Consider the following 14740-nt stretch of genomic DNA (forward strand, 5'->3'; position numbering starts at 1 on the left):
TTATATGTAGGGTATCACAATGTAAGGCTTAGTGACTTCCATACTTCTCCTGACACAAACATTGACTGTTAAAGCATTGTGAACACTGCTTAAGGGGGCTGAGGCCTTGCTTGTCCTTACACTTTATTGCAGCCATTTATGCCTTTTTGGCATGTATTTACTTGCACCACGGTGATTCTTCATGTGACCTTATTTACCAGGCATATCATGGTGGTTTGGTTCTGCTGTGCCACATGTTTCAGTTTCACTAGGCATGTCAAGGTCCGTGAGAACCCTAACTACAAAGAGGACTATTTCATTTATGTTAGATAGAATGCCCAGAGGGGACTGGGTGGTCTCGTGGCCTGGAACCCCTGCAGATTTTATTTTTTTCTCCAGCTTTCTGGAGTTTTTTTTTTGTTTTTTCTGTCCACCCTGGCCATCGGACCTTACTCCTTTTCTATGTTAACTAATGTTGTCTTATTTTAATTTCTTATTTTGTCTTTTATTTTTCTTTTCTTCATTATGTAAAGCACTTTGAGCTACTTTTTGTATGAAAATGTGCTTTATAAATAAATGTTGTTGTTGTTGATTCACATTATCAAAGCTCTCGCTTCAATCAACTAATGATTCAGATTCAGTTTGTTCTCAAACTTTTTATTTATATTTTTATTTGTTTTTTCCATTTGTTGAAGGCTCAGTCCCACTCATAAATATTGATGAGTTATCATAGAATGGCAGAACACATAGAAAATTTCATGATTATTTTACAGTATGATGTTATTTCATCCACATGACGGCAACAGAATTACTCTCCCAAGTGTTATTCTGGCTTAATGTTCCGTATCTCATTAAAACAGATTATCCCCGAGTAGTACCCATAGTTAACTGTTTTTACATAGAATTCCAAGCCCAAGTGATGCTGAGGAGGTTAATTGAAAACTAATTCTAACATCTAAAGTGGCAATATATTTAAACAATAAATGCTGTGTGCCAATATTTTTTCTTATTTTAATGTTCACTCAAACTGCTTCAGGCTGTCTATGGTTTTTTGAGAGTAGGACTTTAGGGATACACTATCATGTGTAAAGGATGAAATAATGAGGCAGAAAAAGAGTTGGGGCTCCAATTAATCAAAATTAAAGTTCAACATGAGGTCTAGATCAATATTAAAGCTGTCTGAGCTATCAAAAAGATTCAGCATGATGTGAAGATCCATCTTCTCCAGAATCTAGTTCTCAAATAAACAGGAACTTAAACAATAGAAGAGGCAGAGCTAGTGAGGTCATTACTGAGTGTGATGTCAGATTTCCTCTGGGGATATTCTCCTCCATTCTAAAGAAGCCAGAAACTGGATTAGTGGTTGTGTCCCATTCTTACTCTCACATCCCACTTCCTTACTCTAATAGTCGTGAGACACTCTTGATGATCACATGTGTGAGACACAAGAATGGTGAGCAGACAATACTTGGCATGGTCTTGGTGGTTATAATACTAAAAAATGTTTGGCATTCAAGATTTAAGGAATATGTAGTGTCTTGTGAGATCTGCAGTAGATCTAAATTGTCCCCAGAACTCTAATTCATTTTTTAGAATCAATAGCTCCTCCAAGTAGAGCATGGGAAAAAATGTTCATCAATTTGATCGGAGATTCTCCTCCATCAAAAAGTTACCTGAGAATCAGTATACTTGTTATCCATCCATCCATCCATTATCCAACCCGCTGAATCCGAACACAGGGTCACGGGGGTCTGCTGGAGCCAATCCCAGCCAATACAGGGTACAAGACAGGAACCAATTCCGGGCAGGGTGCCAACCCACCGCAGGACACACACAAACACACCCACACACCAAGCACACACTAGGGCCAATTTAGACTCACCAATCCACCTAACCTGCATGTCTTTGGACTGTGGGAGGAAACCAGAGCACCTGGAGGAAACCCACGTAGACACGGGGAGAACATGCAGACTCCACGCAGGGAGGACCCGGGAATCGAATACTTGTTATCCTATTCTCTAAAATTACTCTAAGGAGATTTTCAGCAATTTTATCACACTCACAAACACAAACATTTGACACATATAAACAACGTCCTGTGTGTGTAGGCAGCAGTCTGCTCACACTCAACCACAGCCACAGGAGTTGGTATGAATTTATAACTTGCACTTGGTGAGATGGCGCATACATGTTACCTTTAAATTGTTTTGGCATTTGCATGCACTTCACTAGTCATTCAATCCAAGCAAACAAACTCAGCTTTGTGGTACATGCATGTTGTACATTCACACAACAAGTTGCCATACAGTAGCGGACTAAAACCCAGCTAAGATTCACACCGTCGATATGACAATGATTTATTTATGTTTTCATTGGGGATCCCAGGAACGCACTCAGCCTTGGCCCGACTCACACACACTACCTCACAGAGACAAAAAAGAAACCTGTAATAAAATAGAAATTAAAGAATGTATTGAACAGTAATAAATGAAATATATGCAAACTACAATGATCCAACTCCTGTTCCCCTTATGGCGATATACAATAAACATGAATTCAACAATAAAAATCTCTAACAAAAACCACACACTATGAAGTCCATGAAAATGGCAACTGATGAAATTAAATGATGGAGGTAGATGGTCCAGAGATCAGCACGCTGTATATGAATGTGAAGATAGTTCTACCGGTATTTCCTAATGAGATGATGACTGACGTATGAAGGGGATCAGGAGCTCTCCTTTCTTTGCAGGATGACAACAAATCCTCAGACAGTTCTCATGCAGCAGGAAGACACCAGGCAGTCCCTACACCCAAAACAGGAGACGATCTAGGACAAAACACGAATCCACAAGTAGCAAAATGGGAAAGCCAACAAACAGGCAACTCCAGACACGAAACACAAAAGTCTTTTTTTTTTTCCCTGAATAACTGACCCCCTTTTAAGTATCATGCTGGCCTCCTTGTTCCCAGCAGCCCCTGCACCCTTAGCAGACGACCAATCAGAGCCACTCCTGGGAGTTGAAGTTTCTTTACCCAGTAGCACCGTTACAATATGTTTACCTCAAACAGGTTCCAGCCTGTCCCCCTCAATGTGTGCCACAGCTGCACTCGACTACACGTCCATCTCAGAAATGAAACAACCTGTCTCGGCACCACTTAGCTGATGCCTCTGCAAGTTCACCAATATAGTAAAATTGCTAAGGAGTCTTTGGGTTGCTTTTTGTCCCACTGACCCCACGCAGCTAGTTCTTACATATTGGACGGTTAGAGTTACTAGTCAACCTAACTAGCATGATGTTGGGGTCTGAGAGGAACCTGCTGGTACCTCAAGAAAATCATGTCAGCATGGGGTGATTGTGAAAATTTCACATGGGCAGTGCCTGGGTGGAAGTTCAAACCAAGTGAGAAAAAAGCATTGACTGCTTTGTCACCATCTTGCCACAAGGCATATTTAAGATGCTCAGATCACGGAGATCTCACATTCTTCAACGTGAGATGAATTCAGACAAATATGCTAACCTGACACCAGGATGTACTCTATGCTGTAAATCTATTACGACTGCTGAGTTATAATGACAGCAGAAGAGTTACTGCCTCATCTTGTTGATATTGTCTTGCTAAGTGGTATTTTTATTATGCTATAAACCAAACAGCTCTTACCTTTTTGTATGAACAGTAAAGAATGCAAGACAGTGAAGTGATACTTAATGATAATATTCCTATCAGCTTATTATAAAACACATGATTTAAATTGCCCTTACTTTAAGTTAGGAAGAGTCCAATTGCATTAAATATAAATACTTCGCTCATTCATTTCCATTTATCAGCAAACATTTCACATTACATGGTCTTGAAGAAATGCGACTTTTCCTGATTATGAGGGCACAAGACAAGAACCATCCCCAGATGGAATGGAAGCAGGCATTGCTAGAAAAAGTCAAACCACTCTCGATGATGGCTGAATAAATTTTCATTAGGATTGTTTGGAAAACGTTGAGATTTCTAAGATGGTATAAGAAGAATAGTCTCTTCTGTGCTTTCCCTATGATGGAGCTAATATTCTTGTTGATAATGGTAGTCCCCATCATGGACAAAGCCTGGGCATATACCATATATACTCGTGTTTAAGTTCTTCCGCGCATAAGTCGGGGCTTGATTTTACTGTATAATTTCCAGTATTTTCTAATGTTGGTTGTATAAGTCAAATGCGGAAAACTCGCAGGATTGAGTCAGCACTTGACGATGTTGTGAGGGTTAACAAAGGCTTCATTGTGACTGAGCTGCCATTTCATTCTCCCTCTCATAATGAACTGGTTGTCACTCCTGATTTCTGTAAAAGAGGTGTAGAAAATATGGGATGGGATCATTTCTGTTTAATTAATAGATACTCACATTAGAAAGGGATACCTGTAGTCTTGTTATAAGGTGGAGTCTCAAACGTGATGAAATTGCGATGATGCCTCCAAAAAAGCAGGCATTGTATTAGTTAAGGTGTTTTTAACCTTTCACAAATACTGTATATACTCGCGTTTAAGTTCTCCCGCAAATAAGTCAGGGTTTGATTTTACTGAATAATTTCCAGTATTTTATAATGTCATTTGTATAAGTCGAATGCGGAAAACTCACACTGTTTGTCCAATATATTACGATATGCTAACACCCACCTGAGAGAGTAACCACAGAGCACACTGCCTTTTTTTTCTATGTATTGTGCCTACATGACCACACGGTAATACCTGAACTATTCCGAAGAGACGTTTGCACTGTTTTGTGTACTTCACACCCTCATACACCTTTATCATAAGAGCATCCCTTATGTATGATGGAGCGTTCGATCAGAAGAAAATATCAAGCTGGTTTTAAATTAAAAGTCGATGAAGTGCCGAAAGCAATTGGTAACTGCACTGCTGCAACAAAATTCGATGAGTCTGAGAAACTGGTGTGAGATTGGAAGGAAGCAAGAAGATGTAAAAAAAAAGAAATTTAAGTGTCATATTTTTGAATGGCCGTATAAGTCGGGTCTGATTTTATGATCAATTTTTCGGGTTTCAAGACCCGACTTATATGTGAGTATATACGGTATTTCCACCAAGAGTGGGGCAGGCTGGAGTTTGCCTGTGGAAATCAATCACCACTTGCCTGGTCACGAAGGTGTTCAATTTTATATTATTACAATCATACCATTCAGCTTGGTGGTCCTCCTCCCTTCAGTAGAAGATCTCATTATCACTAGTGATGAGACTCACAAGTGTTATATTGTCAGCATATTTCACACTTGTTGAAGGAGGTATGATTAGTGTAAAATGAAAACACAGACAGATGAAAGAACACATATTGGGGAACACCTGTGCTGATAGATATATAGGGTGGTCCAGATCTAATTATGCAACTTTTAATGCAATGCAATACAATAATTGCATAGTTAGATCTAGACAACCCTGTACGATCAGCAAGATGGAATCCCAGTCTTACACACTGCTTTGTTCCACTGCCAAATACCAGGGGATACTGTTATGGCTAATTACCTTGATGTGAAGCAATTCTAAGACTATGTTGTTGAACGCAACAATGAAAGCCACAAATAAGATTGTAACATACAGTAGGTATTAGTAGAATCGAGATGTTTCAGAATGTGATGGAGACACCAGTTGATCACATCTTCATCTGAATGTTTTCCTCCATTCGCAGACCTTTAGGAGTTAACGTGGAGATCAGTAATGGACTGAGACAGCATCAAACACTCAAACGTATTCATAATTACTGATGTCAGAGCACCTGGCCTATAATCATTAAATTCCTCAATCCAGTCCTTCTTCAGAACTGGGACAATGATAGAAGCTTTAAAGCCCACTGGAGGTCTAAATAATTACAGACAGAATAACTTCGCAAATACAACACATAATTTCAGAATTCCAGATGATACACCATCAGGGCCATTTTTCTACCCCACATTCAGCTTCTTGAAGTGTCGATGTACATCCTCTTGGATTGGGTTAGGGTTAAGAAGAACTGGGATTGTAGAAGTGTGAGGAGAAATAAGAAACGCTAAATGTTAATGGTCAAAGTGATATTACAACTCAAGAATCTGATTGGACAAGGTATGAGAAGGAAATGCCATGGAATTCTGTTTGAAACTGGCAGGCCTTTTCAGGGAGTGCCAAACTATCTACCTGTTATTGTTAGAAAAATCCATCTGCATCCATGTCATGTGTTTATCATTTGTAGATTTCAGTGTTTAGTGAACTGCTGTTTTGCAGAACAGCTTTCCTCTTTGTTCACAGACCAGGGAGCTCGATCTTTTTCAGATCTTGTGCCCAATTCTAACAAGATAATCTCCTGCCCTCCATGACACTAAACTGAATTATGCAGGTTTGGTAATGTAATTGTATACTGTTTTGTCATATTATGTGTTAAATTGCTCACTTAAGTTTTTTTATTAAATTTTAATTGCTTTTAGAAGGTAGCTGAAATGAAAAATTCAGCAGTGTCTTCATCTATATTTAAAATGGAATAAGATACGAGGGGTCAAAGTTACTACCCCTTTTTAGGAAACTTTGAAAAAAATAAGGATCTAAACCTAAGCTTGTGCAGTGTTGTTTTATGTTATTTTGATTTGATAACCATAAATATGAATGCATTTGTGTTATTGTGTTATTTGATTCTTTACCAGTGGTCCTAGCCCTCCAAAATGTAAGCATATGGGTTGCCAGTGATTACAAACAGGATTCTAAGGTATAAAAAAAATAAAATAATAACAAAACAACTCCAAGAAGTTAAAAAAAGGTGGTGGATTCCATACAAAAAAATTAAGGAAAATTCCAAACTATAACAGATGTAGCTGCTTAATTTTCACTCAACACAACATATTGACTTATTAGATGTAAATTTGCATTTAAAACCTATATGAATAATTGCATTAATGTAACAAAAAGAAATGACCCAGTTTTCTGTCATTTAAAGATTTCTTGTTGATTTGCTGTAAAATAAAAAGCAGTTTCTAATTTAAAACTCCTGGTCACACAGGAGCTGAAAAAATATGCCCATTAGTGTACTTTCATTTACTTCCTCCTACTGTGTTGAAATGTAATGTGTTATCAATAAATGGTAACCTCTTACCTGCTTAGGAAACAGGAACAGGCCAGGCTCCTGTTTTCTTCCTTGTTCAATCTTGTTAATGTGTTTATAAGACAGCTTACTTCTTACAAGTCTTTACAGAGCCAGTCGTATGTGATCAGTAGCATGGCACAACAGCAATTAATTGAACAATTAAGAACAGCAATTAATTGAACAGTTAAGAACATATTAATAACTGTCATGTAGTAGTGAGGTGACTTTATCATGGGATGTAAATCCTGGTCCAGTTTCCATCTTGGGTGTGTAAATTCTGAATGTTTTTCCAAAAATAGGGCAGAGGAGGTTCTTTTTCCTTAGTAGACTGTGCTCCTTTAATTTGGAAAGTGATATCCTTCACATCTAATATAACTCTGTGATGGTCAGTGTGGTTTTGTATTCTGTGGTGTGCTGGACTGATGTGACAGGGGCTCCTTTATACCAACAGTATTACACCTGCAGGACAGGGACCACCCAGTCAGATGTTTGTCTGCTTGATAGTCATTCTGGTGTATGTTCAGACTGTGGTATGTATGTACTGTATGTATGTACTCTATCTATCTATCTATCTATCTATCTATCTATCTATCTATCTATCTATCTATCTATCTATCTATCTATCTATCTATCTATCTATCTATCTATCTATCTATCTATCTATCTATCTATCTATCTATCTATCTATCTATAGCGTCTTTCCCATCTATCTATCTATCTATCTATCTATCTATCTATCTATCTATCTATCTATCTATCTATCTATCTATCTATCTATCTATCTATCTTCTTTAAAATTCCAAATTTCCACCAGGGACAAATAAATAAAGCTTAGTATAAATTGATATTTTGTAAAAATATCCTCATTTCTGGAATGTTATTAAGGTGTTAGTCCCAGGTGAAACATCTGTTAAATGTCTCTTAAGTCTGCTTGTCTAAGGAGAAGGACAGGCACTTTTTAGCTTGCGGGACAGAGTTTTGAAAGTGCCACAGTATTTAGAGAAGCACATCAGATGAGTGAAACAGTTGAGTTTCATTTCACATTCAATTTTACCATCGCAAAACTGCATAAAAATACATTTTTGAGTCCAACAGAAGAAGTGACGACTATATACATTTCTGTTGGTTAATAGCTATTTCATGTGTTTAATTGGTTTAAAGCTAATCCTTTAATCTTTTTTTTTTTTTACATTTTTTTCCAAAAAGAACCTTACTTATTTATTATTTTGCTTGTTGTCCTAAGGACGCACTGTAATGAAGTGGAAGTATTGCATTATAAACCTTGTATCGAAATGCATATTTTATGTGGAATAAGTGTATCCACTCAGGCATAGTAAGGATAGGGTAAAAGTGCCATGCCTTAGGTGGCATTATTGAACATGCCAGCACTGTGCTGTCAGCTATACCAAGCTAATCAGATTATATGAATATCAAAGATGGCAATATACTATAAATATCAAGTACATTAAAAGCAAATAAATTAAGCTGAATATACTTTTCCTAAGGTTCTACTAAAAATGTTCTGTAAATTTATTGCAAACATGGTTGACCTGAGGTCCACATTGGTGCAGTGGTTAATAGCGATTCATCGTCCACAATGTGCTTTTTAGTGGAAGTCTTGCACCAGATCATTGTCTGAATGGAGTTTGTATGTTCTTCACATGTATTCAGGTATTGCAATTTTTTTCCCTTATTCCAAAAGTCAAGCATGTTAGGTTAATTCATTACTCTAACTTGTGTGTTTGTGTATGAGGGAACCCTGCAGTGGACTTCTTTATTTCTAAGCTTGGTTTCCACCCTGGTCGTGATACTACTGTGACAGTCTCCAGCTCCAGGAAACTCTGAATTGGTCTAAACAGGTTAGTCAGAGTGATGTGTGTGTCAACCAGGGGGCACTCCTGCTTCCCAAACACTCTACACACACAGGCTCGGACACAAGTGTAAAAGCACAAAGAGTTTATATTATGGGAAACTCTTCTTAGGCAAGCGTTTTCCATTCTACAACCACAATGCAGACAAAAGCACAAGCACACAGCAATGGTTTTGTTCTCTCTGTCTTCTCTCTCTTTCCATCACAGCCTTCGCTCCTCCACACAAACATTCTCCTCCTTCTTCCCAGCTCTGGCTCCTCAAGCTATGGAATGCAGCTCCTTTTAAATTACCCCCGGAAGTACTTCCAGTGTCACCAAGACTTGGCCCTGGAGCACTTCCAGGTAAGGCTGGAACCCCACAATGTTGGGCTCCTCAGTACCCGCAGCAACCTCTGGCGGCACTCACGGAACCCAACAGAGCTGAGCCTACAAACTCCAAATCCCATGATGCCTTGTGGTAATCCATGGCAATGCCACAACCCAGAGGGCTGCCATCTAGCGCCCTGGGGGTAACAAAGCCATGTGCAAGTTGTATCCTCCTGCCCTTCCACTCTGTGGCTTACCCAGCTAAGTAAGGTTCGCGGCCGGCACCTCTTCACATGTGTTATGTTATAATCTGCCTGTTGCATTGGTTGTTGACCGAAGGATCACATTTCTGTTTTTTGCAGATTATGTGGCCCTTTTAGCGTCATCAGGTGGTGACCTCAGGTGTGCACTGGGATGGTTTGCGGCTAAGTCTAAAGTTTTTGGGATGAGGATCAGCATATGCATGTTTGAAATCATCATTCTCAATGTTGGAGAGGAAATGCTACGTTAAGCAGAGGAGATTAAGGATCTCAGGGTCTTATTCACAAGTGAGGGAAGAAGAGACCAAGAGATCGACAACTAGGTCAAAGTCAGCTGTTATGCAAATATTGTACCAGTCAGTCATTGTGAAGAGTCAGTTGAGGCAAAAGGCAAAGTTTTCAATTTGCTGGACAATCTATGTTCCTACCCTCACCTACATTCACAAGCTTTGGGTAGTGACTAAAGCCTGGGCTCAGTTTTGAGAAAGTGTGAGGTGCACCAACATTTAGGAGGAGCTCAATGGAGGGCTGCTGCTCCTCTAAATCAAACAGAGCCAGTTGAGGTGGTTCATGCATCTCATTAGGATGTCATTTGGAGTTGTTCCTGTAGAGGGTTTTGGGCATATCCACCCCAGAGGAGACCTGGGGCAGACTCAGATCATTCTAGAGAGATTACAGTATATCTGAAAGCTGGTCTGGAAACATCTTAGTATTGTAGTTTAAAGGATGTGGTGGGGAAATGGGATGTCTGGGCATCTTTGCTTAAACTTTGTCTGGTTTTCTGTGGTGGTAATCTGCACCACCACCATCTAATCAAAGCACCGTGATGTCCCTACACTGATGGATTAAAGGCCAGAAGTCCACATGACCATCATCATCAAATTCTTCCATGAGAACCCTGAATACCATGAGGACTGATTAAGGTCATTTATGTTGGGTAGAATGCCTAGAGGGGGCTGGGTGGTCTCGTGGCCTGGAACCCCTGCAGATTTTATTTTTTTCTCCAGCCATCTGAAGTTTTTTTGTTTTGTTTTTTCTGTCCTCCCTGGCCATCGGACTTTTATTCTATGTTAATTAGCGTTCCCTAATTTTAATTATTTATTTTGTCTTTTTTCTCTTTCTTCATCATGTAAAGCACTTTGAGCTACATTGTTTGTATGAAAATGTGCTATAGAAATAAATGTTGTTGTTGCTACCCCCACAACCTCGACCCGGATAAGCAGTAGAAAATGGATGGATGTCTTATAATTTTATAATGGGACAGCATTTATAGTTAGTCTATTCAGGAATCCATCATCTAAACCTACATTTCTGTCACTGGTATAAAGAGAAATTTAGTCCAAATTGGGAGCAGTGGGCATATGAATGGTAAAATGTTTCATCACAGGTCATCCTCATGAATGAACCCACATTAAGTGATGGCTTAATCACATTGTTGAAGCTATAATTATTAATAATTAACAACAAATAACATGTTTTGAATTTTCTTTTTTTTTTCTTTTGGTTTTCTAGTTGACAAATTTGACAGAAATCCACGATCAGATAAGTGGGATGGCTCGATGTCCCTACAACCCCCAGCACAACTCCACTGCCTTGATCACTTCTAACGGAGAGCTTTATGCAGCAACCGCCATGGATTTCCCAGGGAGAGACCCTGCCATCTACCGAAGTCTTGGTGGGCTTCCTCCTCTTCGGACTGCACAATACAACTCCAAGTGGCTCAATGGTGAGCAAAGGCTTTAGATTTCATCTCCTAATAAATCATGTTAGATGGGAGTGCAAAATGTACTGGACTGGAAACAAAACATGAAGCATGTTCAAGGTCTTGGCTCGTTGCTTTAATTCCATTTTAGCAGGTCATGGATCAAATTCTGTTTTTTTCCTCCTGAAAGGTCGATTTTGTGAAATGAGCCTTAGGGGTTTTAGGCTCTCTGCTAAGACTCTGATACAGGGAACAAGCACTGTGGTTGTTATTACCTGACAATTCTACCCCAATATTGGATAAGCATGACGTTGAACTCTGCGAGAGGAGAAGGTCATGCTTTAGGCTCTTTATTAGAGTAGTATTTTATCCTGTACAGTTGCTGAGGCCAGGCTTTCCATTTATTTTATTGATAGGCAGAGGCAGGAAGTGTAATATGTTTTAGAAGTTTAAGCAGCACTATTTCTCATTTATTTTTATGTTCTAACCCTAGATGCTAAAATTCAGTTAGTACTTGAGTTTGGAACTGCCGCATGTTGAAGCGGTAATTTTTTCACAGCCTTCTATATTTGGGAGCTTTCAATTGTGTGAAAAATTGTAAGGCAGACAACAATGCTGATGACAGATTTATAAATTGGGGAGGACAGATTAAGTGATGCGGCACTAAGCTCAATAACGGGCTTCAATTTGCAAGTACATCATGGCCTTGCTAACAGCAAACTCCAGTACAAATGGTGCGGCGAGAGCAACTGCAAGTAGCGGATTAGCATTTTCAATTCTGTCTGCTGCAGATTTGAATCCAAATTATGTGCAAAACTAAGTGGCCAGGAATGTGCTGTACCATAACTGCAACAAGCTCTCCTGTCCTCAAGCTGAAAGGTTTGTTTAGCAGGCTCAAGTGTGCTGTGGATAAAAAAAAATGTTGAAAACACATCCAAAATAAAACAAAGATACACCAACTATGTATGCACATTTCCTATGGCTTGGAAGACATTTTCTTTTTCTACCTGCTGCTGTGTCAAAGTTAAATGTTCAATTTGGCCCATTTTTTATTTAGTTCAGGATTCAAATACATTTTGCTTAGTTGTCCAAACAGATAGATTATTTGTCTAACTGGTGTCCACCACGCTTCTGGCATTAGAGCGAAAAAACGTGATGCATGCAAGTTGTGAGGTGTGACGCTAATTAACGCCCGTACTACAACAAATTATGTGTGTGATGCCCCAGGTGCCCACTCGGTGCTCGGGACATCGATAATCCTCAACAAGATGGGCAAGCGTAACCGACTGCAATCTGCCTTTCTCTGCATTGTGTAAATGATCGGCACGTAGGGTTAAAACACAAGCTTTTATTTTCCTCTTCAAGAAACTCTTTTCAAAACAAAAGGAAAAAAATGGATAGGGCATCACATAAACGTCTTCTCCCCTGTGCCCCACAGCATCCACCGCGCTTCTCGTGTTTTTCATTTATGCAAACACACTGCATATAAAACTGTTTACAAAAAAATTACTCAAATTTTCCAAAGAGAACTATGTACAATACACATAGCTTTATACAAAAAAAATCCTAATTTTATAATTACATATTCTCAACAAAAAAATAAAAAGAAAAGAAAAATATATATAGCATACCTTTACAAAACAAAAGGGAAAAAATGGACAGGGCATCACATATACGTCTTCTCCCCTATGCCTAGTAAATAATAAGTTAAACCGATTACAAATTATTAATACAAAATAAATTAAATAAAAATCGGGAAAAGCTTAGGGAGAACTGAAACTACAACCTACCCCACAGCATCCACCGCGCTTCTGGCGTTAGAGCCAAAAAACGTGATGCATGCAAGTTGTGAGGTGTGACGCTAATTAACACCCGTACTACAACAAACTATATTGTTAGTATGCTATTAACTATTTACAGGGATCAACTCTTTTTGGGGAAATTCATAACTAAAAAAAAACCAAAATTATAAATAACATTTTACACTTCACTACACATTAATTAAAGTAAACAATCAGTGTCCAACAAGCGGTGCTTAAATAGTCTTCAATAAATCATCAAAAAATCAATAGTGAGGTGAGAAAGATTTGCTTTCAATTATCAAGCGTTATAACCATTTTTCCTTCATTACGTTTAGTTTTCTGAATTTTTTTGTCATTTTTGTGTTTAGTATCTGCTTTTAGTGCACTAGTTGTTATGCTGAAGTTTTATTCCTGTCACTTAATGCATTTTTTTTATTAATAATGCGGAGCATAGCTTGTGACGAGAAAACAGTGAAGTTCCGGTTCATATACAATTTCCTGAAGTAACCCCAAAAATGACTTCTCCATGCCTATATCATACGGAAGCTGAGAGAAGACGTGCAATATCATTATTTTTTTTAATTGCTTCCTCGAGATAACGAACTAATTTTATCGAGATCTCGAGAAAACTAACTTTGTTTTCTTGAGATAACGGAATAATTTTATTGAGATCTCGATAAAACAAAAGATCTTGTTTTCTCGAAATTATGAAATAATTGTATCTAACGTTTAATGTCTAGCTTATTGAAGCCACGTCCTGTTTGAAATGGCAGAAGAGCAGAACTGTATTGATCAGCACGTCACATTTTTGTTCAATCAAGGGCTGACGCAGGCTGAAATATGTTTATGCCTCAGTTTAGAAAATAATAACGTTAGTGTCCGTCATTTAAGAAGACAGTTAGCAAGGTTTCAGCTGTATAGGCATCACAATCTAAGCGAGCCTGATGCCAAGAGGAAAGGTTAAGTTTCGTTTTCTCGAGATCACGATAAAATTATTCCGTTATCTCAAGAAAACAAATTTTCATTTTCTCGACATCTCGATAAAATTATTCTATTATCTCGAGAAAACAAACTTTGTTTTCTCAATATGTCGATAACATTAGTCAATCTTGAGGAGACAATTTAAAAAAATAACGATATTGCACGTCCTCTCTCAGCTTCCGTAATATCACCATTGCAAAATGCAAAACATAGTAAAATTATTTTTGGGAAGAAGCAGAGAAAAAGCACTACATTACTTTCTGGCACTGCTTGTAGTTTTTAATAAGACGGTAAAATAAATTAGTCCTTCAGGTCATAAATACAACAACAACAACAAGAAGGAATGCCTCAAAGGGTTCTAACAGGCCCTGTTTTTTTGATAGGAAAAAAAATGGAAGAATTCTTGGGAAAGGCCTGTCAGAGAGAGACCCGCTTCCAGAGTTTGGCTAGACATGCAATGGATGTGAAAAATGGGGAAAATACAAGACAAAAATCAGAATATAAGTAGTCCTCTTCACAGAGCTAGACGGCTACTCTATCATGGCTACCTCAGACATACAATACAACAGTGCGTACGACTTTGTTTTCACACAGCGTGCCTCACCAAGTGTAAATGCAGAGCATGGCAACAACTCTCAAGGCAAAATGCAAGAATAGATTACACCACTTACTAAATACAGAATTTTCACATATGAGGATACAGATTTGTTCTAATACATCAAAAACAAA

The 14740-nt window shown here is 38.4% G+C and overlaps 1 protein-coding gene across 3 annotated transcripts in view; it reads left to right on the forward strand.

Annotated features, from left to right (window-relative positions):
• sema5a (sema domain, seven thrombospondin repeats (type 1 and type 1-like), transmembrane domain (TM) and short cytoplasmic domain, (semaphorin) 5A) overlaps positions 1-14740 on the forward strand; it is an 857644-nt gene that overhangs the window by 546744 nt on the left and 296160 nt on the right. For all 3 annotated transcript variants that reach the window (XR_007935331.1, XR_007935332.1, XM_028803411.2), the window contains exon 7: positions 11039-11252. Coding sequence is in view for 1 of the 3 variants with exons in the window: in XM_028803411.2 (XP_028659244.2) it covers positions 11039-11252 (214 nt within the window). In the remaining 2 variants the exon portion in view is untranslated. The remainder of the gene's footprint in view (positions 1-11038; positions 11253-14740) is intronic.

Source organism: Erpetoichthys calabaricus, chromosome 6, assembly GCF_900747795.2.
Source record: "Erpetoichthys calabaricus chromosome 6, fErpCal1.3, whole genome shotgun sequence".
Classification (NCBI taxonomy): domain Eukaryota; kingdom Metazoa; phylum Chordata; class Cladistia; order Polypteriformes; family Polypteridae; genus Erpetoichthys; species Erpetoichthys calabaricus.